Below are 22,010 nucleotides of genomic sequence, written 5' to 3' on the forward strand. Positions count from 1 at the left end.
ACTCCTTGACTTTTGCATTTCCATGTTACCCTGCACCTCTCATGGCCCCTTTAGCACATCTTGTGGACGTTTTCAAATGGACACCAATGTAGAGAGAAAAGTTGATCACACCAGGGTGTGTCTTTGTTTCATCTGTCTCCCTCTGTCCCCACTTTATCTAACTTTTTTTGTTTGTTTTTGGTACTGGGTATTGAACCCAGGGGCACTCAGCCACTGAGTCACATCCTCAGTCCTATTTTGCATTTTTAGAGACAGGGTCTCACTGAGTTGCTTTGTGCCTCACTTTTGCTAAGGCTGGCTTTGAACTCAGGATCCTCCTGCCTCAGCCTCCGAGCTGCTGGGATCACAGGTGTGTGCCACGGTGCTGGGCTTTATCTAACATTTTAAAGCAGATTCTGTGGTACTTTTCTCTTCGTAAAGTGTCCCTCTGCCAGAGTGCAGCTCCCTAAAGGCCAAGTGTCCCATCCTTTCATCACTGTGTTCCCAGCAGCCATTGTGCTGGAGTGTTGATGAATAGGTGCTCTGTGGGGGATGGAGCTTGTCCTGCAGGTTGCTTGACACCAGGCACCGTCTCCCGTGTTTTTTTTTTTTTTTTTTAATTTTAGTTGTCAGTGGGCCTTTATTTTATTTGTACAAAGTGCTGAGCAATCAAACCCAGTGCCTCACACATGCTAGGTAAGTGCTCCACCACTGAGCCACAAGCCCAGCCCAGGGGGCTCCCATCTTGACTGATCCACCAATAGAGTGTCTTTGGGATATCATCCCTGCTGCTGGTGACAGTGTGTTACTTTGTGGTTCAGGTGGACTGTGCCTCCTGGTGCACACATTTGTGTGTAAATTCATTCCCGGGAAAAGGAGGATAATGTAGCTTTAGTTTAGTCTGGATTTGTGAAAGCAAAAATAACAAAGAGTAAATCTTCCCCAAATATAATTCTGATTTTTTGTTTGCTATGAAAGCATGAAGAGAGTTGAAATCAACAGACCTGAGTTCAAATCCCTTATCTGTCCTTTCTGGTAGATCTAGGTGTTCCCTTTGCATTTTCTTTATATGTAAAACGGGTAGTGTGGTAGTCAGCTTTTTGTCTCTGTGACCAAAATGCATGACAAGAACAGTTTAGAGGAGGAAAAGTGTATTTTGGTTTAGAGGTTCAGTCTGTGGTGGGCCAATGCATTGCTGTGGTCCTCAGGTGAAGTGGAGTATCACAGCAGGAGGGTGTGGTGGAAGAGTGCTGTTCAGCTCATGATGGCTGGGAAAAGAGAAGGAAAGGGAAGGAGGCCATGGGCAGGTGAACCCTTTAAGGCACACTCCCAGTGACCCACCTCCTCCAGTCATGTCCCACGTGCTTGCAGTTACCACCCAGCAGGTCCATTCAAACTAGGATGAACTGATTAGGTCATGGAGCTCACAACCCGATCATTTCACCTCAACATTCTTGCGTTGACACAGGACTGTTGGGGGCACACCTCATGTCCTATTGATTCACAGGGGAGGGTTAAATGAAGTGCAGATTTCATTTATTTAATTTTGCAGTGCTGGAGATCAAATCTAGGGCTTTGTGCATGCTAGACCAGTGTTCTACCACTGAGCTACATTCCCAGACGTAAATAGAGATTTTAAATAAGCTCCTGGCACCTGGTAGGCACTCTGCATATACAGTGGGAATATTTGTGTGCCTCTCTTGGGAGCATCTCTAGGTGACCTAATGGGAGGTCTGTGGACTGTGTGTGCACTCAGCACAGGAGATCAGGGCTAGTCAGAGGAGCCTGCCCTGCTGCAGGGTCCAGCATGCCCAGGGCCTTCCCTGTCTCTACCCTCCACCTTCCATGTTTCCATGTAGTCGTCTTTATTATTTTATTTTATTTATTTGATTTATCCTTTCATGGTTTCTTCCTTTTTTTTTTTTTTTTTTTTTTTTTTTTTTTTTTTTTTGCTGCTTCTTAAAAATTAAAAAAATGCTTGTTTTAAAGTTTGTTGTCTGTTTTCCCACAGGTACATCCACCTTTTTTACATGGAGATGCTCTGTGTGCAAAGCACCTTTCCTTTCCTTATTTTTCCTTTTTTCTGTTTTTTATTTTTTCAGGGCTGGGGATGAGCTCAGGGCCTCACCCAGGCCAGGCAGGTGCTATATAGCACTGAGCTCAGCCCAGCCCTGCATCTTTCTGTTTTTACTTACTGTCTTCTGGAAACTGTGGCAACTTGTGAAGATATCTTCCTTGAAGCTTTTCTGGTTGTGCATTACCTCATCTCAGGAATGCACCATGGTTTTTTCAACCCCTTTCTGTTGGTGGACCTTTGGGTTCTTTTCAGTCTTTTGCTGTAGCAATTTGCAGCAGATAGCCCTGCACAAACCTCGTTTTCTATTTTGCCAGGGCATCTTTGGGGTAGCTTGCCAATGGAAGGGTAGGCATGTGTGGCCTTTCCGGGTGCCCTGCTCAGGCAGGTTGGGTTGCTGTCCTGGCAGCATGTTGAGCCCTTTGTCTCCACCTCATCAACAGAGTGCTGCCTTTTTTTTTTTTTTTTTTTTTTTTTTTGGGTCAGTCTGTTGGTGTGTGTAGTATTTTAGTTTAGTTTTAACTTTTTTTCTTTATTATGATCTAGGTTGAGCACCTATCTCTTCATGTGTTCAAAGGCCATTTTGTATTTTTATTTCTCTGAAATGTTTGTTTTTTTTGCCCATTTTTATATTGGGTTGCTAGTCTGTTCAGTTTTTAGAAGCTCTTTACAGATTAGAGATGTTAGCCCTTCCTGGGTACCAGGGTGACAGATAAATGAGACAACCTGAACCCTCAGACCTTGGTCTGGCAAGAATGACAGCCTTAAAATGCAAGTTACTTGCAAAGCAGGTGGCAGCCTGTTCTGCCTGGGACAATCTGCAGAGCCTTCCTGGGTGGTGGCATTTGCCTTGGGTCCCAAAGCTTACCAGTGTTTCAGTCCAGAGAAGAGGAACTGAGGATTTCCAGGCAGAGAACAGATTATATTCGGAAGTATGCTGATATGAAGAGTTGGTTGTAAAGGGGTTCTGTTTCCTGGTCTCTATAGCCGTTGCAGAACCAGGCGTAACTTTGTTCCAGGGAGAAAGGAAAAGGGAATTGAAGCACCTGTGTTGCCTTACACCAATAAAGCAGCTTGCCCACCTCCCCACCCCTAGCAGGGCTTCTGCTTAGGTCTTTTTGACCAAGACTGAAGAAGTGGTGGTCAGGACTGTCATGAAGGGCCACTGTAGGCTCCACTGCCCATTCAGAACTGAGGTCCTGTTAGTGTGGGGAGAGTCTGCATGCGGGGGCTGTTCACACTGTCTGCCCTGCCTCTGGAGGAGAAGTGCCCCTAAATTCAGGAAACGTGGCTGTGATCGCCTGATGAAGGACAAATCTAGGAGATCCTCTTGGGGATTTGCACGTATGTTTTAGAGCCCCTTTTTGCCTTTTCTAGTTCAGTTTTTCCTGAGGCACTTCCCCTCCTCTTAGTGGAAACTAGAATGGCATAGGGGCTTTGTGACACTGTCACTTTTAATCTTAGTGGCATTGGAGAAGGAAAATGCATGGTGGCAAAAGGGAAATTGGGTCCTGCTGGCTGGTAGGAGTGACTGCCCTGCCAGCTGTGGTGGTGCACATGTGTAGTTAGGAGGCTAAGGCAGGAAGATGACTTGAGCTCAGGAATTGAGACCAGCCTGGGCAACATAGTGAGATTCCGTCTCAAAGTTGTCAGGGGGTGGTGGAGAATGGCTATCCTTTCTTGGTATTTTCAGTGTCTTTAGAAAAAAGTGCATGTGGAGGTTCTGTCTGATTGGCAGTGCCAAATGTGGGGCCTGGCTCTGTAGAGTTGAAGGAATTCTCCAGCATAGCAGTCGCCCAGGTGCGCCCTCTCTGTCCACAGAGATGCCCACGTGTGGAATGTTTCATGTGGCCTACACACTTGCGTGGCTAGTATAAATGAAGGAATTTACCTTTATCTGCTTGAACTAAATCAGAGTTGTCAGTAGACATATGCTGAAGTTTAATTTTGCTTACACATATTTTTGGTCTGAGTTTAGGGCTAGCTTGGCATCTTAGTTCTGCCATCTACTTGCTACATGTCCTTAATCTTTCTGCCCCTCAGTTTCCTAATCTGTAAAATGGAGTATTGCAATAGGTTGTATATCCCTTATCCAAAATACTTGGAATCAGAAATGTTTCAGATTTTCAAGTTTTTCAGATTTTGGAACATTTGCCTAGGCTTCTCTTGTTGCGCATGCTTAATCTGAGAATATGAAATCCATCGTGCTCCAAAATCCAAGACTTTTTGGGCATCATGTCAATGTGCAAAAAGTTGGGGATTTTGGAGCATTTCAGGTCTTGGGTTTTTGGGTTAGTGATTCTGAACTTGTACCTGCTTCCAAAGCTGGTTTGAGACCTACAGAATGAAATGACTCCTCTGTGTAGTGGATACCATGTGTACTAAGCAAGCATTTAAAATACCCTGTGCAACTCGGGAGGCTGAGGCAGGAGGATCGTGAGTTTAAAGCCAAACTCGGATTGGCGAGGCGCTAAGCAACTCAATGAGACCCTGTTTCTAAATAAAATACAAAATAGGGCTGGGGATGTGGCTCAGTGGTTGAGTGCCCCTGAGTTCAATCACCCGTACCAGGGAGGGGTGGGGAAGGAGCTGTACCACTGATTCTGCCCCATTGAATGTTGATAGTATTGAGCGAGCAGGATCATTCTGAGTGTTCCAGCTGTGGGAATTGTTATAGCACAGAGCATATTGGGCCAGTGAAATGAAACCTGCTGTAGCACTGTTAGAAATATATCATAATAGAAAGAATAGGGAGTCAAAGTGAAAAAAAACAATCCAGTTAAAAAACCCCACCTTTGCTCCTTTCGCTTGCAAGTACCTTTTGGTATGATTTATGTAGCTCTGCCCTCTGGCTGCCCACCAGTCTGCTCTGCCTGGTGACTCTGACCCAGGCCTTACTAACACCTTGCTGCTGGAGGCTCGCATCATTGATGCTGACTTCTTGATGAACTCATCTCCTGATCTGACCACTTGTCACTGTCCTTTTGATCTCCTCTCCTCCTTTCTGTCCCTGATTCAGAACCACTGGGTCCCCTGATCCTGTTTCCCTGGGTCTCCTGGAATCCCACACCTCCCTGAGGGATCTCATCCTGGCAGGTGCTGAGGAAAACATTTTCCTGCCCTGTAGACCCAGAAAGCTGACTGCCGGCTTCACACCGAATTCCCTTGGCTGTCTTGGGGCCATATGCTCCACAAGTCCCACATGAAACCTGCTGGATGCTTTGGCATCATCTGAGATTTCTCTCCTGTCTCCTCATCTTTTTCAAGTGGGTTTCTGAGCCACTACTCCCTAATTCAGGGCTTGGTGACTTACAGAAGACAGCCAGGCAGTGATCTGGGGCTGTCTATCCTTCCTGCCCTGCTCGTTTCTGTTTCTTGTCCTAAGGAGCAACTTGGGGGCCTGTGAAGCCCCAGACCTTGCTCTCCCACCTGCTTAGGTACGTGCTAAGACCTGTGGTGTGCAGCTTTCCTTTGGAGGGCATTGCACATGTCCCCTGTCCTTGAGCACCCCCCTTGTGTAGCTGTCTGTCCTCCTCTGGTCTGAGCTCCTGTTCACGACACTGCCCTGTGTTTGAGGAAGGGAGGCAGGAAAGAGAGGAGGCATCCTCATCCTGTGATGGAGTCCCCATGACTCCTTTCAAAGGATACCTGGCAAGTGTGTATTTGACTAGGGCTTGCGGAGCATGCTTTGGACCTTCTCTGCACACTGGTTCGAAGCCCTTTTCAGAGGTATTTCCAGAGCTGTCTTCTTGAAGAGAGATAACTAGAGACTTCTGCTACCCGCTATCCCCCACAGAAGGGCCTTGTGGTCTTGGACCGGGGGGTGGGTGTGTCTGTGTGGTCAGGGGTGTCCCTGGCTCCCAGGACCACACTTAGGCTCAGGCTTCCTACTCTGCTGGCTTTATCACTCTGGTTCTACCTCAGGGTCCTGCCTCTGGGCTGTTTGGAGGAGGGCTCTTTATCTGACTGGTGACTGGACATTTTCTTGGTATGTGTTGCATATTTGTCTCTGATTGTAATGAGGCTACCCTTGAATGAGAGTTGGCCCTTCTGTTTGAGCACTGGTGAGAACCAAGTGAGCGTGCAGGGTCTAAGGCTGACCCCTGCTTCTCTGGGGTGGGGAGGGTGGCCAGCATAGCAGCGTTTCCTGTGGGAGCCTCTCACGGGCTGCCCAACACAAAGCACATTTTTGGGATGTGATTTTCTTGACCACTTTTAGTTCATTGCTTTCGACTGAGTGTTTAAAAATATTCTGCAGCATATCTATAGTATTCAGGAACAGTGAATCAGGAGAAGAAATGTAGTTTCTGAGAAAGCTTCAAAGAAGTACTGGTCTTTATCTTTTCCCCAGCCTTTTCCGCTGAAACCCACCAGAGTCTTTTTCTGAGCTTGCTTGTTCTATAAATAGAATAGCAGGTCTCCTTGGGCTGCCTGAGATCGCAGGCTCTCATCCGCTTTCTGAGAGATGTGTGTGAGTGTGTGTGTGTGTGTGTGTGTGTGTCTGTGTGTGTGTTGTATTTAATTTTGCTTTTCTTTTCCATATCAGATGGGTTGTGAAAGATACAAGAAAAATTACCTGAGCATCTGTCCTTTAAAGATAATTTATACCTTTTCTGGGTTTTGGCTTTTTCTTTTTTAAAACATTGCATTTAGGAAAGATGGAAGCGATTTCTTCCCCTGCATTGGTAAGGAAGATGAGGGTTGAGGAGGTATCTGCACAGAGAGAGTCCTTTGAAGTCCACAAAGAGAGGATCTCACAGAGTATGTTGCAGGGTCTGTGACTGTTGTGTACAGTTGTATTCAACATGCACTTTACCATCTGTAAAGGATGCTCGGAAGGAAACTCCAGCTACCAGTCCTTTCATATTGCAGACTGGGCTGGGGAGATAGCTCAGTTGGTAAAGTGCTTGCTTTGCAAGCACAGGGCCCTGGGTTCGATCCCCAGCACTGCCAAAAAAAAGAACATATTGCAGACTGGACGGTTCTGTTTTGGCACATGATCCACATGATAGTGAGTGTAGCCTGATGTCTTTTCTGGCTCCTGGTATATCAGGCTCCTCTTTTCTTTCTTCTTGGCGATCTTTAATTACCTGGAAGGAGGTGAAGGTAGAAGCCACTGTATGAGTAAGTAAATTCGTCAGCACCTTTCCCCCTGGGCCTGGGTCGATCTTGAGGGAGCTGGACAAGGCAGCTTGTGGTAGCAGCATGCTGGCACTAGAGCATGGACTCCATCCTCAGGAGTGGCACAGGAGGATATCCTGCAGCCAATGAGGAGAGGAGACCCTAGATGCTGTGGACTGGCCCTTAGGTTCTCAGCCGAGGGCTCCTGGGGCCTGGCCCTGTGTGTCTGGTTGGTGGGGCTGGGCTCCTTGTCCTGTTCCCTCTCCTGTGATGAGCAGGCTGATAGGCTCTTGCCATCCCTGTGCCTTTGTGTAACTTAAGGTTTCTGTGTCTGGTTCATACTTGTTTTATCTTTGGAAGTTTTTTTTTTTTTTTTTTTTTTTAAAACCAGGGATTGAACCCAGGGGCACTTAACCACTGAATCACATCTCCAGCCCTTTTTTGTCTTTTATTTAGAGACAGAGTCTCACTTAGTTGCTTAGAGTCTTGCTAAATTGCTTAGGCTGACCTTGAACTCTTGATCCTCCTGCCTCAGCCTCCTGAGCAACTGAAATTACAGGTGTGCGCCTCCACCCCCAGCTTATCTTAGGAAATTTTCAGTGGCCCTGGATGCCTGGGTATTTCCTACATGCATTGCTTTTAAAAGTTACTTGAAATGTGTGTTTTTGAACAGAATTTTTGTAAGTTCTCCCCATTTGTGTTAGACTTCTTGTGGAATGGAGATTTCTGTTAGATGTGGTATAAGAAAGTATCAAATGCTGACAGCCTGGTTCTTGCTTTCCTATGTGGTTTTTATTAGCCCCTCTGCCTGCCCTGTGGTGCTGGGGATTGACCTCAGAGGTTCATGTATGTGAGGCAAGCACCCTGCCACCAAACTTCACCTGTAGCCCCTGTTCATTAGTGTTGGCTGCGTTGGTGGCTCTGAGTGGCTTGAGACATCTTGCCACTGAGTAGGTCCTTGAGTATTTAATTTTCAAGTGGTGTGTAGGGCTTAGTTCACTGGGAGTCTAGCACACACAATGCATAAGGGGAAGACAGTTCCAGAGAAGATGTACTCCTCTGTTCTTGCTTTACCTGAGCCAGGATGTGTTATGGATTCTCTGAGAAGTGAACTCCATTTGTGGGGTGGGCTCCTCAGCATCCTGGGATGGGATGGGTGTCAGGGCCTCTAGTAATGGCACTTACCTCTTATTGTGCAGAAATGCCTATGCGAGGGCTGAGTAGAGCACAGGTCTGGATCTACGCTGAACCCCAGAGCAATGGACATAGACAGAATTGGCAGCAGGATCCTGAGAAGTGGCAGGAGGCCAGAGAACACTGAGATAGGGCCAAGAATAGCTGAAAAGTACCAAATGCTGAAACTGGAGGATGTGCTGGCCCCCAGCTATTGCTTACTGCAGTCTGCAAGCCTCAGTTTCCCCTCTGCTAATCTGCTGGGCACATCCAGGGCATGCCTGGACCTCTGACACTCCGCCTGACACAGGCATGCCATTGCCCTTTAGAGAAGGGGTGTGATGGTGCCTCCCCAGCAGCACACTTGCCGTGCACAGGGCATGATCTGAGAGGGCGAGAAGTACTTCTCTGGTAGGCCTCTTGGCTCCTTAGAGACACAAATGCACATCACCCACTCTGGGGTGTGTGTCAGCTGGATGCACCTTGGCAACACAAGTTTACAAATGTATTTCTGTCTTTCAGACTGTCATCAAGGAGGGGATGCTGACCAAGCAGAACAATTCATTCCAGCGATCAAAAAGGAGATACTTTAAGCTTCGTGGGCGAACACTGTACTATGCCAAAACTGCAAAGGTGAGGTGCAGTGACAGGGACACTCGGGGAGCGCAGCTTGAGGGACTGAGTTCTCATGGGACGGTGGGGAGCTCCAATTCACTGAAGTGTCCTTTCAGCTAGTTTTCTTCCCCCTAGAGGCATAGACGGAGGTTTATTTAGGAAAGTAGATACATATCCAAGGGAGAATGGAACCTTCTCGAGAGACCCCTTTTGGGTAAAACAAGGATCTTGCGCTCAGGACAGAGCACAGGCCCTCTCCAAGGGAGCGATGCACTCCAGCTGGCTTTGCAGGGGTTTTTGGGGGGCATCAGTTTTTTTTTTTTTTTGTGGTGCTGAGGATTGAACCCAGGGCCTCATGCTTGCAAGGCAAGCACTCTGCCAACTGAGCTGTATCCCTAGTCCGGGCGTCAGGTTTTGTTTGTCTCAAGTCATATTTTATTTCTTACAAAATTTATTTTTATTCATTTTCCTTTGCTTTGGTGTCATTCATCACTAATGGGGAAAGCAGAAGAGGGTCACAGAGTTAACCACAGTGGGACATTGTTCGTTCAGGAAGATGGGGACCACACATTTACCAATCTCATATCATGAGCTAGGAGTGGTTTTTGAAGCATATTGGGCTTCTTGGGGTGTGACTAGAAATGTGAAATTCTTTGTGTATGCTTTCCAGCAATTAGCTTTCTTTCTGGGTGCTCTTAGAGTAGAGGAAGCAGTAAACAGGATGTGGGGTCTATGGTGGATGGCTCAGAGGAGAGAAGGAAATCTACAGGCCTCATTCCTTGCCCTTTCTTGGAGATTGACTGTTGCTCTTCAGGATTTGATTCCTTCTACTTGGCTCCCTGCTTTTCCTTACAGTCAGATCCCTGCTATTAGGGTCTGTCTAGTCCCCTGGATTATTTTATCACAACCAGGATCTTGCCCCTAAATGTGCTGACTGGAGAAACAAGCCGGAGGGACGGAGGATGCTCAGTCCATTACAGCTTTCTCTCAGGTTGACCATTGCATAAGGACGTACTTCACATTTAAAAGTGAAACCTTGGCCAGGCACGATGGCACACACCTGTAATCCCAGCATCTCGGAAGGCTGAGAAGCCAGCCTCAGCAACTTAGCAAGACCCTGTCTCTAAATAGAATATTAAAAAGGACTGGGTTGTAGCTCAATGGTAAAGCACCCTTGGGTTCAACCCCTGGTACTAAAAAAAGAAAGAAAGAAAGAAAGAAAATGAAACCTTTTTATTGATAGTAGTGTTTTATTTAAAAAATAAATATAGAAGTATTTGTACTGTTTTTGTAAATTTTTGTTTCCACTAGTGCAGTCACTAATGAACTCTCTGGATTAAGAATCAAAATCAGAGAGCTATCTCTTTGAGTTCTATGTATGCTCTTCGTTAGAAGCAGTCAGCCTCTACTTCATTTAAAAAAAAAAAAAAAAAGAAGAAGCAGTCTGAGTGGCTGCATTAATTTGTCAGCTTATTGATCATTTGCCATTTTCAAGGAACCTGGTTTGTGGGGGTCAGGAGAGTGGTGGGTATAGCCAGTGCTTGGGACCCACTTTTCTTGGCATGTCTGAATCCTGGTATTTGTTTCTTTCCAGTCAATCATATTTGATGAGGTGGACCTGACGGATGCCAGTGTAGCTGAATCCAGCACCAAAAATGTCAACAACAGTTTTACGGTAAGAATCCGTCACACCTTCCTGATTCTTCACATTTGACTTTCCTTTTTGATTCAAACAAATGCATACAGGCTCTTCAGCCTCTTGCATGCTTTTCTTCCTGATTGGAATGATTCCTGATAAATTTTGAATGTAATGCTAGAAATAATACTTTGGTTGAGAGTAATTGAGAATTTGGCACATATGAGGATAAAAGAATAAGAGGGTCCAAGTGAAATTTTTAAAGAAAGTGTGGTGGTTTACATCTTAACAGTTTGGTGCAAAGGTTTTTTTTTTAAAAAAAACATTTTTGTGAATTTGTGGGAAATTTGGAAATGGAAAAAAATGTGTTAAAGCAATTGAAAAACAGCCATAATTCAGCCACATGAGAATGTGAATATTTTGGTGTACTTCTTCTTTTTTTTTTTTTTTATTACTTTTAAACTTTTTCTCATCCAAATTTTTGAAAGTTTTGTAGTACTCTCTGCAAAAGTTCCGAATGCACAAGCTCACGTGCTCTCACTCCTCAGAGATAACCAGCTTCTCACTGCAGAGCATTTGTCACTCTTTCCGTACATCTGTATTTTTACCTACATGTGCTTGGAGATAGACTGATTTTCTTTTTTTTTTTTTCAATGTGCCTTTTTTCCTCCTGACATTTTTGGTGGATATCCCTTGCTGGTTTATCAGAATGTGTGTCATATTATTTAATGGCTATATAGCTTCCCCTTCCCTGCCCTCTTTTCTTTCACTGGGGATTGAACCCAGGGCCTTGTGTAAGCCGGCCAGTGCTCTACCACTGAACCACATACCCTGCGCATAGCATTTTCTCCTCTCCCTTCCCTTCCTCCCCACAACCCTTCAGAGTGAACCCAGAGGAGCTTTACCATTGAGCTATACCCTCGGATCTTTTCTTTTTTCTTTCTTTTTTTTTTTTTTAGATATAGGGTCTTGCTAAGTTGCTTGGGGTCTTGCTAAGTTGCCCAGGTTGGCTTTGAACTTGCAGTCTTCCTGCCTCAGTTACTGGGATTATAGGCAGGTACCACTGCGACCAGCCATAGTATTTTCTTGTATGACTTGATCATCTTGGCTTCATAGGCTGACTTTTGAACCTACGTATGTAAGGGATTACTCTGATTGCAGCATTAGAATCTTTAAAATATTTTTATTATTAAACTATCTCATCTAGACATAAAGTGTTTGTCCCCTAATTTTAAAAAATATTTTTGTATAACTCAAGTCAGGTGAGTAATTTCTCTCATATTAAGGATATGACATTTTGGATTAATGTGTTTTCAGGTAACTTTAGGTTATGCTTTATCTATTTATTTGTAGATTGAGTGCCGATGTTGCTGATACAAATGGAGTTCTCCCTCCACTTAAACTTCTCGTTTCATGTTGACGTAACTGCTCTGGGTTTTACTTTGGCTTATTGAGTGATCTCTCTTCATTCCTTATTTTACTTGGAGAATTGTACTTTTTCTCTGTTAATTTTATCATTTACTTACTGGTTGGGGAGAGGCAATTCAAGCCATGTAAATGGATTGTTCTTTGATTTGTGTTTTTTGGAGTTTTTAATAGGAACAAGTGTTGCATTTCATTGTAGTCTTCAGGGTGTTAGTTAATTTGGTTTGAGTTATTTGTACATTTTCTAGTAATAAATTGTTCTTGGTAATGTTAAATGTTCTTTCCTAATTTCATGTTTAGAATATTCCCATTGGAACATACGCTTTCCTTTGAGGTAGGAGGTGGTTTAGTTGAATTTTGTTTTAAACTAGTCCCACAAAATTTATTTAGTAACTTTCTGTGGGTTTATGTGTTCTGGACCTCATGCATGTTAGGTAATGCTCTACCACTGAGCCACATTCCCATCCCTAATAACATAGCTTTTAATAAGAAGTAAATGGTCTTAATTCTCTAATGAAAAGATGTAGACGTGTGGAATCGATTAAAAAAAGAAGACTCAACATTATTCTGCCTGCAGGAAGCTTACCTCATCTACAAAGGCATACACAAACTGAAAGTGAAGGATGGAAAATGATATCGCAAGCAGTTAGAAACCAGAAGCAAGCAGGAGTAGCTACATGTAAACAAAATAGACTTTAAAACAAAATCAGAAGGGACAAAGAAGGTCACTGTATCTGCATCAAAGGAATAATATATCAAGAAACTATAACAGTCATAAATATTATATGCACCAAACATCAGAGCATGTAATTTTTTTTTTTTTTAGAAAAAGGAAAAAGAATGTTAATTGCTTTGCTATCAAAGGAGAAACACGGGGGACTCCTGTCCCAAAGGCCATGATTCTTCCCATCAGCAGAAACAAGGGACTTTTATAGAGACGCAGAACATGTAATTTTTTGGAAGAAACACTACTAGAAATAAAGGAGAGATAGCCCCAAACAATGTTAGTGGACAATTTCATTTCCCTGTTCTCTGGTAGATAGTTGTTTTTGTTAGCTTTTCATTGCTGGGACAAAATACCCAAGAAAAACAACTTAAAGGAGTAAGGATTTATTTTGGCTCAACTGTTTCAGAGTTTTCAGTCCATTGTTGCCTGGCTCCATTTCTTTGAGCCTGAGTTGAGACAGAATATCATGGTAGAAGAAAGCTGCTTGGCTAATGATACCCAGGAAGCAGAGAGGCAGGAAGGGGCTGGAGATAAGATGTAGTCCCCAAGGGCATGTCTCTAATGACCAGCTTCCTCTAACCTGGTCCTACTTTCCATAGCTTCTACCATTTTATAGTAGTTCATTCTGTTATCAATGGATTAATCCACTGATGAAGTTAGATCCCTTGTCATCCAGTTACTCCCCTGAAAGCCCCACTTCTGAACTCTACTGCATCTGAGACCAACATCTTAGATCCTCAACACGTGAGCCTTTTGAAGGACATTTCAGATCCAAACCATGACAGTACGTCATTCAGACCAAAAAAAATTCAGAGTTAAATTACACTATTGAGGTCTGGGATCATAGCTCAGTGGTAGAGCGTTTGCCTAGAATATATGAGGCTCTGGGTTCGATTCTAAGCACCTCATATAAAATAAAATAAAGGAAAAAAATTTTACTGTTGATCAAATGGACTTAACAGATATCTACAGAATATTCCATCTAACAACTGGAGAATACACGTTCTTTTCATTAACATGTGGATTTTTTTCCAGAATAGACCACATATTAATTAAAAAGCATGACTTAAAGAATTTAAAACAGTTGAAATGATTTCTTCTTAAATAATGGAATAAAACTAGAAATCAACAGAGAAATTGCAGAATACAAACATGGAGATTGAATGACACTATTGAATGAGTGGTGGGTCATTGAAGACATAAGAGGGGAAATTTAAAAATTCCTGAGTCAAATCAAAATGGAAACACAACAACAGATTCTGTGGGATATAGTGAAAGCAGTACCAAGAGAGAATTTTATAACTATAAGTGCATACATCAAAAAGAATAAGTCTTGGGCTGGGGATGTAGCTTAGTTGGTAGAGTGCTTGCCTCACAAGTACAAGGCACTGGGTTCAATCCCAACACCACAAAAATAAATAAATAAATAAAATAAATCGTAAGTAAATAACCTAATGGTGCCTCTCAAGGTCTTGAAAAGTTAAGAACAAACCAATTTCAAAATCAGTAGAAGAAAAAATAAACATCAGAGCAGAAATAAGTGGAAGAGAGACTAAAAGAACAGTACAAACACAAAGCAATAATGAAAGAGAATCGATTCTTTGAAAAGATAGATAAAATTGACAGACTAGCTAAACTAACCAAAAGAGAGAAAAGTCCTACTGAATAAGAGATGAAAAAGGAGATAATGACAACAGAAATTAAAAGAATCATTACAGAATATTTTGGAAAAACCCCATGCCAATAAACTGGAAAATCTGTGAAAATGGACAAATTTCTAGACACATTTGACCTGCCAAAATTTACCAACAAGATATAGAAATCCTACCATAGATCAGTAAAAACTAATGAGGTTGAAGCAGTAATAAGAAGTCTCCCACCAAAGAAGTCAGAAATGGATGGATTCTCTGCTAAATTTTGACAGAATCATAAAGATCTAATTCCAGTGACCCTCAGACTATCCCATAAAATAGAAGGGAAAGGAACTCTTTACCTTGCTACCAAAACTTATAATGGAGAGAACTATGAATCTATTCCCTGATGAACATAGATGCAAAAATTCCCAACAAAATAACTTGCAAATCAAATTCAGCAGCACATTAGAAAGATTATAGGGGACTGGATTGTGATTCAGTTGTGGAATGCTTGCCTGGCATGCCCAAGGCCATGGTTCCAGTCCCCAGCACTGTGACAGATGTCTCATATTTTGCTAAGTGTGATGGCACATGCCTGTAGTCCTGTCAACTTGTGAGGCTGAGGCAGGAGGACTGCGAGTTCTAGATTAGCCTCAGCAACTTAGCAAGACCCTGTCTCAAAATATAAAAACCAAACAAAATAAACAAAACCCCCAAAAGGTCTGGGGGTGAGTCTCAGTGGTAGTGTGTCCCTGGTACCAAAAAGAAAAAGTGTACTGTAATTAAGTTGTTTTCATTCATTTCCTAAATGAAAGTATATTGCAAGTATGGTTTGCATAAGCAAATAAATAAGCTTAATATAACACATACATAAATCAAGGGTAAACATCACTTGACCATCTCGATAGAAAAAATTCAACATCCCTTCAGAACAAACAGTGTGAATAAGCTGGTGCACGCCTGCAGCCCCAACTGTGTGAGAGGCTGAGGCAGGTGGATTGCTTGTCTTCCTGTTTGTTGAGAATGAAGTGCAGCTGCGAGGAAGCTGGATGCAAATATCACATTCAGGCTCTGCAAGTGCTTCATCTTCAAATGCAGCCATGCCTCACAAAGCCAAGAACCCAATAGAAGGGGGGGAGCAGAAGGGCATTTTTGAGCTTGGTGCCCCAGCCTCTGCAGTCACATGACATTGCATATCACACTGGTCAATGAAAAGAAAGGGCTGGTTTATAATTGCTGGTTTGGACTTAGAACTGATACCAGTTCATATTCCTAAATAAAAGTCTGTTGTCCTCCATCCCTTAGAAACACCATGCATTAAAGTTTTAGAACATATCTGTCACTTTGATGCTTAATTTGTTTTAGTTCAGGACATAAGAGTAGCTGGGGTTACAGATTTGTGCCACTGCACCTGGCTAACCTAAGGGTTGATTTTTATTTAATTAAAATTTTTTTTCTAAGTATTGAGTTTTAAATTTAAGTTATTTTATCCCTCCATTTTAGGATTTTCTTTTCTTTTTTTTTTTTTTTTAAAGGTTTCAAGTTCCTTTCCAAAGTCCCCAGGCTTATTATTTCATTGAACTTACTTACTTAGTGTATTTATTTTAAAACCTATGTCTGAAAACTCAAATATCTGGTTCTTTTATATAGCTCTTTGTGTTGTCTGGTTGTTGGTTTTTTTTTTTTTTTTGTGGCTTTTGTTCCCTTGGTCTTTACTCCTGATATGCCTGGTAATGTTGGTGGACAGAAATTTTTCATGAAAAATTGGGTCATTTTAGGCTTAGGTTGATGTTATCTTCCCTCAGAGAAGATTTCCCCTTGCATCTGGGAAGACAGGGTAGCAGCAGGTTGCCTTAAGTCCACTCTGAGGTAGAGATAATCGAAGTCACTTTGTCAGCTGACTACGAGTTCCTCTGCTTCTGTGGTGCACTCCCTCTGGACTTGGTCTCTGTTGGGCTTTAGTTCCATTGCTGTGATACTGCACAACCACTGCCTAGCTTCTCAGCCTCTTTGGTTTCTACTTAAGAATTGTGATTGTCACTAGTTTAATTTTCCCTGTGTCTTGCCGCTCCATGATATTTAAGCACCTGACATTTAAGGTTACTCATCATCAACTTTGAGAAATGTTAGCTTCCCTTTACTTGAATGGCAGTTGTTTTCACCATAGAGAACAACACTCGACTTTGATCTGTTGTGACTCCTGAGATTTGCTGCTTATCCCCTGAAGTTCTTATTTTTATGTCGACTTGGTCACGGGCTTTGTCGTTTTGTTTGGGAACTCTGCTTACTTTTCATTCATTGATTCAGCAGGTAAATGTTGCGAGCCTTTCTGTGCCCCATGCTGAAGGTTCAGAGGTGAGCAGATGTGGAGTGGAGTTCTTCTCCTCAAGCTTGTGTCCTTGTGGGGGATCAGAAAGGTAAAAGCAGGTAGTGGAGGGACCAGGGACTCTGTCTTTGAATATCCAGGGTCTATACTTCCTCTACTGGATACAGATCCAATTTCATATGTACATATGTGTGTGTGTGTGTGTGTGTGTGTGTGACACACATGTACATATATACATATACATATAATTTAAAAAATATATATATATCTAAAACTCTGAAAGTACAGAATCCTGAAAGACATGTTGACTCCCAACTCAGTCTCTTACTAGCTGATGATGTTGGGCAAGTCGTATAAGGAGTCTGAACCTCAGTGTCCTCATCTGAGAAATGAGGCAAAGAACATCATCTGCCTTTTGGATTGTGGTGAGGATTAAATGAATCACTATCATGTAGGCATGATGAAGTGTTTGCTACTAACTTGTGATTATAGGCACTCTCTAATTATTTATTCAGTGCCAAAACAATAAATCAAATTAATTTATTAGGTCATTTGGTGTTAGTTGGAAAAATTTCTTTTAGTTTGGTATCCTTACTTTTTTAATGGAGCGTTGTGTTTGCTGAATAATACTTTCTCACTGGACAAAATCACTACAAATTGCTCCATATTTCACTGGAGCAGTTGGCTGTATTATTATCCTCCCATGGACCCCAGCAGCACTTGCAGTTGAGTTGAACCTTAGAAGTTTTATTGGAATGTGCTTGAAGTATAAAATCATTACAAAGAGTCTCATTTTGCCCACTTTAAATAGGGCTGTAGACCATTGAATGGCTCCTCCTTTCTTCCCTGATTAAGTCTGGGGTATCTTGCCCCCAGCCTTCCCCACGCTGACACAGACTTGCTGGAGCCCAGCCTTCTTCTTTCTGGAGAATGCCTTGTACATAGGTACTTGCTGACCCCGTTCATTGGAGGGTTCTCTCCCGAGTGTCTCTCCAAAGACCCTGCCCAATCCTCAGTAGTATTGAGACCACCTCCATGACACCTTCTGTCCTCCTTGTCAGGAAGAAGTTGCCTGCCCCTACATTGGCAGTGCTTCTCAGACATGGCTATCCTGAGCCCTCTCTAGAACCTAAAAGGGTTTCTGAATCTCCCCCACCAACTCTGAAGTGATTTGTAAATGGTAAGTTTTTCAAAGCTCTGTGGAATTTGGGGTGCTTCCGAATTTGGGCCCCTCTGAGGGTATGTGATACCACTCATGGAATGTTCAGTTAGCACCAGCTCTTGGTGATTTGTGCTCTTGGCCACATCTTCTCATGATGTCTTGAACTGGAGGCCAGGATTCTCTTTGCAGCTTGGGGTCCCCAGTGCCCTGCCATTTGGGCTGACTGCATGCTTCAGTGAGGCTAGCTGTAGTGGTGGAGACAATGTGGGATTTCCCCTTCGTGGGGAGCCCCACTGAAGAGACGCTCAGCACCAGGGACTTTGCTGTGGGTTGGGGTTCCTCACGTTCAGGTGGTAGCTTGGGATCTGGTGGGACCAGCCTCCTGCCCTGCATGTGCACGTGCTTTCAGCAGGTTGGACAGCTTGAAAACTTCTTTCTCCTCAGGAATGTAGGAATCATTTGCTTGGCTACCTCATTTCTGAAATGAAACAAATCAATTGGAAAAGGTGAAAGTTTTAGAAAAACTTTTTTGTTTCTCCACAGTCCTGTGTTATGGCAAATTCTGTACTGGGTGCCTGAAGGGTCTACAGGGTGGCAAGATGTGTCCTCTATTCTGGGATACTTCTTAAGATGGGGAGGAACTAGTTACAGGGATGTGCGAGGACCAGGATGCAGGAGGTGCAGACGCGGCTGAGAAGGAGCTTCCGGAGGCAGAGGCTTCCCGGAGTAGGCCCTGAGTGCTCCTTCATGTGGGAGCCCATGTGTGGGCCTTCCCAGCCCTGTGTGTGTCAGATCATCAGTTTATGTCTTACCGTGTTTAGGTTGGAGTAATGACTTTAAAGGAAATGTAAAGTAGGGGGAGATGGGTCCCCATAGTAGCTGAGCAGTGGTGTTATTTTCTCTTGTTTCCTTCAGACTTTTTCATTGGGAAGCATTAACATTTCACACGGCTGTCTGTCTGCGTTTGCATTCTTTACGTGTACTGTTCATTGTAAACTTCCCTATTTCACGAGTCTGTGAGTCATCCTAGTGGCAGGGGCTTCACTGTGTGAAGTGTAGTTTACCAGTTAGATTTGTCGACTCACTCTAGTATTAGGAGCCGGGAGTGTCCAGTTGAAGATACGCTAGAAAAGCTTCTGGGATCAAGCGTGGCCTCCCCGCAGAGTGGCTGGCTTGCTCAGCCCTCTGCCCGAGCAGGGCCAGCCAGCTCTGAGAGCAGCCTCTGCGTGCACCGTGCTCCTCATTCCACCCTCTGTCCTGCAGGCCGGCGAGATGAAACTTCCTACTGCTTCAGGTGGTACCGGTGTGCACTTCAATTTCCAGGTGTGAATACTTTTGTATTCAGTGTCTGCTTACTTTATATTATTTTAGATAATCATAAATGGAACTTTTGTGTCGTAACTCTGGGAACCTCTAGTTAGCATGTCACAGGCCTTTAAAAAAGGTGTTGAAGAATCAGACTGGGTTTGGTGATGGACATGGACAGACAGGGGGTGCTGGCCTAGGTGACCAGGGTCATAGAGACAGACACGAGAGCAGAAAGTTTGGTGGAACTTGTACTGTGGCTTGACCTGGAGAAGCTAGAGGGCAGCCCTGCAGGTGAAGGGCGCACTCGTGTGAGGTGAAGGGCTGGCTTGAGGGAATAAGACTGTGGAAAGAGGACAGAAAACGAGATTTCAGTACTTCTTGGTATTGTGTAAGAACAGAAAGAATGGTTTGCTTTTAATTTTAAGAAAATGAATTGGCCAAAAGATGTAGACTGAAAATGAGGGTGTTCACAGTCTGAGTTGAATGAAGATTAAATCCAGGATGCACATGTCTAGAGGGTGTGGTGCAAGTGGGTTCCTGTTCCCCAGGTAGTACTGTTGGCATTGTGTGTGGAACTCAGGTGTGTGGAGACATGTTTAAGTGGCTCTAGGATGGTGACTGGCATTGGGCCAAGAGGTGGCCTGATTGGTTGGTGTCTCTTTAGCGCTCGTGGTCAACAGATGTTCCTCATTCTTTCTTGATTGGTACCGTGGCACGTGCTCTAATCGTGCTACTAATCCTAAGCTGATTGACCGCCTTAGTGTATATAAGACATTCTCTTCACCTGGGAGGAGAATGAAGAACACACGTATAGGAAGCACCTCTGATAAGCAGCACCTCTGATAGGACTAAGACACACTTCTAGAACGTGCCTCTGGACGTAGGACGCACCTCTAAGAAGCAGCAGACCTCTAAGAAGTAGCACCTCTGAAAGCGTAGCCTCTCTGACAGTGTAGGACCTCTAAAAGCAAGCAAGCCTCTCTTCCTGTGTAAACCAAAGCAGCCCAGAAAAAGATAATAGAAGTAGTTCATTCTCAGTCCGCCTCCGATAAATTCCCGCGGGATTGTTGCTGCAGGCGGCAACACAGATGCTTTCATGCGGTCTGTTGTGAAGAAGGTCTTCCTTGTCAGCACTGTGACTTCATCTAATACCCAGTTTCCTCATCTGTGAAGTGGGGTAAAGCTAGGGTTTGGCTCAGGCTTTCGGCTTGCACAGCAGTGCCTGCTGCATGTTCCTAGTTTTTATCTCCACTGTCACTTGTCCCTGCTGGCAGGAAGGCAACAGGGTTTAACTTGCTGACACTTAGCACTTATTCTGATTTATAGGGATATCAAAGGATTTCAAATGAGACTAACTAGTAGGTAGTACTAAAATGTAGCATCTGTGACTGAAGAGCGTATATCAGTAAAGTTATTCTCCTTAAGAGTTGTATTAGCAGAATCCTCCAGAGGAACCGAACCAGTAGAGTGTAATTAATTATGAGAGGGGACTTATTAGATTGGTTCTCACAATCAGAGGCTAGGTAGATCCACAATGATTGTCTGCAGACTGGAGAGCTGGAAAAACTCGTAGCTGCTGAGTTCAAGAAGCTGGAAGCCTCAGAACATGAGGGACCAGTGACGCAGCCCTAGTTCCAGGCTTGAAGGCCTGGAAGCCCCTGGAGTGTTGCCAGAGCAAGTTTACATTCAGAGATCGAAGAGTCTGGTGCCTGATGTCCCTGGGCACTGGGAGCAGCTCATAGACCCACATGCTAGTCCTCTCTGGAAGCACCCTCATAGACACACCCAGAATTGTGCTTTACTAATTTTCTAGGCATTTCTCAATCCAATCAAGTTGACAGCCAAGATTAACTACCACAAGAGTTACCAGACTTTAAAAAGCAGGAAAAATAAAATTTAAAGGAAACCAAATGTAATTAAACCTAAAAGATGCCTTTGTTTAATTGCTAGCTGAATAGCAAGCTTTCTAATGGATTGAAGTAATGTTTTTACTTGTTTTAAATCATGTCAATTTGGCTTCCATACTCGGAGAATGAATGAGAGTTCCCTGGTCTGGCAAAGCTGTGGCCCTGAATTTCTTAGCTGTTTCCCGCAGACATCAGCCTGTTTTATGATCAGGGCTGCTCCATTGGTGAGGATCTCTGACCTTTATCTAGATTTTATTGTTGGTTTTCCTTCTCAGCTTGTTTGGATCTCACATATTTCCTTAGCAAAACCCCTAAGCAGTCACTTTGGTTCAGAGAGAGGAAAATCTGTCTATAATTGGCAGATTTCCCTGCTCAAAAGACTCCCCAGTTCCTGTGACTCCAGTCTGGATGGAGAGCGTTGCATTTGTGGGTGCCTGGAGTCCTCTTGTGTGCAGAACATCTTGGCTCTGCTGGTCTGCAGGCCCCTACCCACTAGGACTGCAGCTCTGTCTCCTGGCTCATTGCTGCAAGTGAGCCCTTCTTGACCACATGTCCCACGTGCCAGCTCTCAGCTGTGGAATCGTGGGCACCTTCTTCCTGTGGCTTCATCTTCTTGCCTACACACCAAGACAACACCACCCAGCACAGCGGCGGGGCAAGTGCAGGGTGCCAGCAAGTACCTGGCACACGGTAGGTGCCAAGTGAATGAAATGCTGCGTTGTACAGGCCTGCCGTGGACAGTGGCAGGAGCCTGGTAAAGCCCTGCAGTGGGACTTTAACTCAGCACATTCCGTGCTTTATAATCGGCTCTGTGCTTGCTGTTTCAAGAAGCAGGAAGAAGCAGGAACTGGGCCAGATTGGTGGCTTGTGTTTACTAAGTGTGGGGCTTCACTGAAGGCAGTGCCAGTGTCTGTGGCACGGCT

General features: G+C 43.9%; 1 protein-coding gene across 2 annotated transcripts in view; it reads left to right on the top strand.

Moving 5' to 3' along the window:
- Dgkd (diacylglycerol kinase delta) overlaps positions 1 to 22,010 on the top strand; it is an 85,826-nt gene that overhangs the window by 17,103 nt on the left and 46,713 nt on the right. For both annotated transcript variants that reach the window (XM_047546365.1, XM_047546367.1), the window contains exons 2-3: positions 8,870 to 8,980; positions 10,557 to 10,637. In XM_047546365.1, the coding sequence (XP_047402321.1) occupies positions 8,870 to 8,980; positions 10,557 to 10,637 (192 nt within the window). The remainder of the gene's footprint in view (positions 1 to 8,869; positions 8,981 to 10,556; positions 10,638 to 22,010) is intronic.

This window comes from Sciurus carolinensis, chromosome 3 (assembly GCF_902686445.1).
Source record: "Sciurus carolinensis chromosome 3, mSciCar1.2, whole genome shotgun sequence".
Classification (NCBI taxonomy): Eukaryota; Metazoa; Chordata; class Mammalia; order Rodentia; family Sciuridae; genus Sciurus; species Sciurus carolinensis.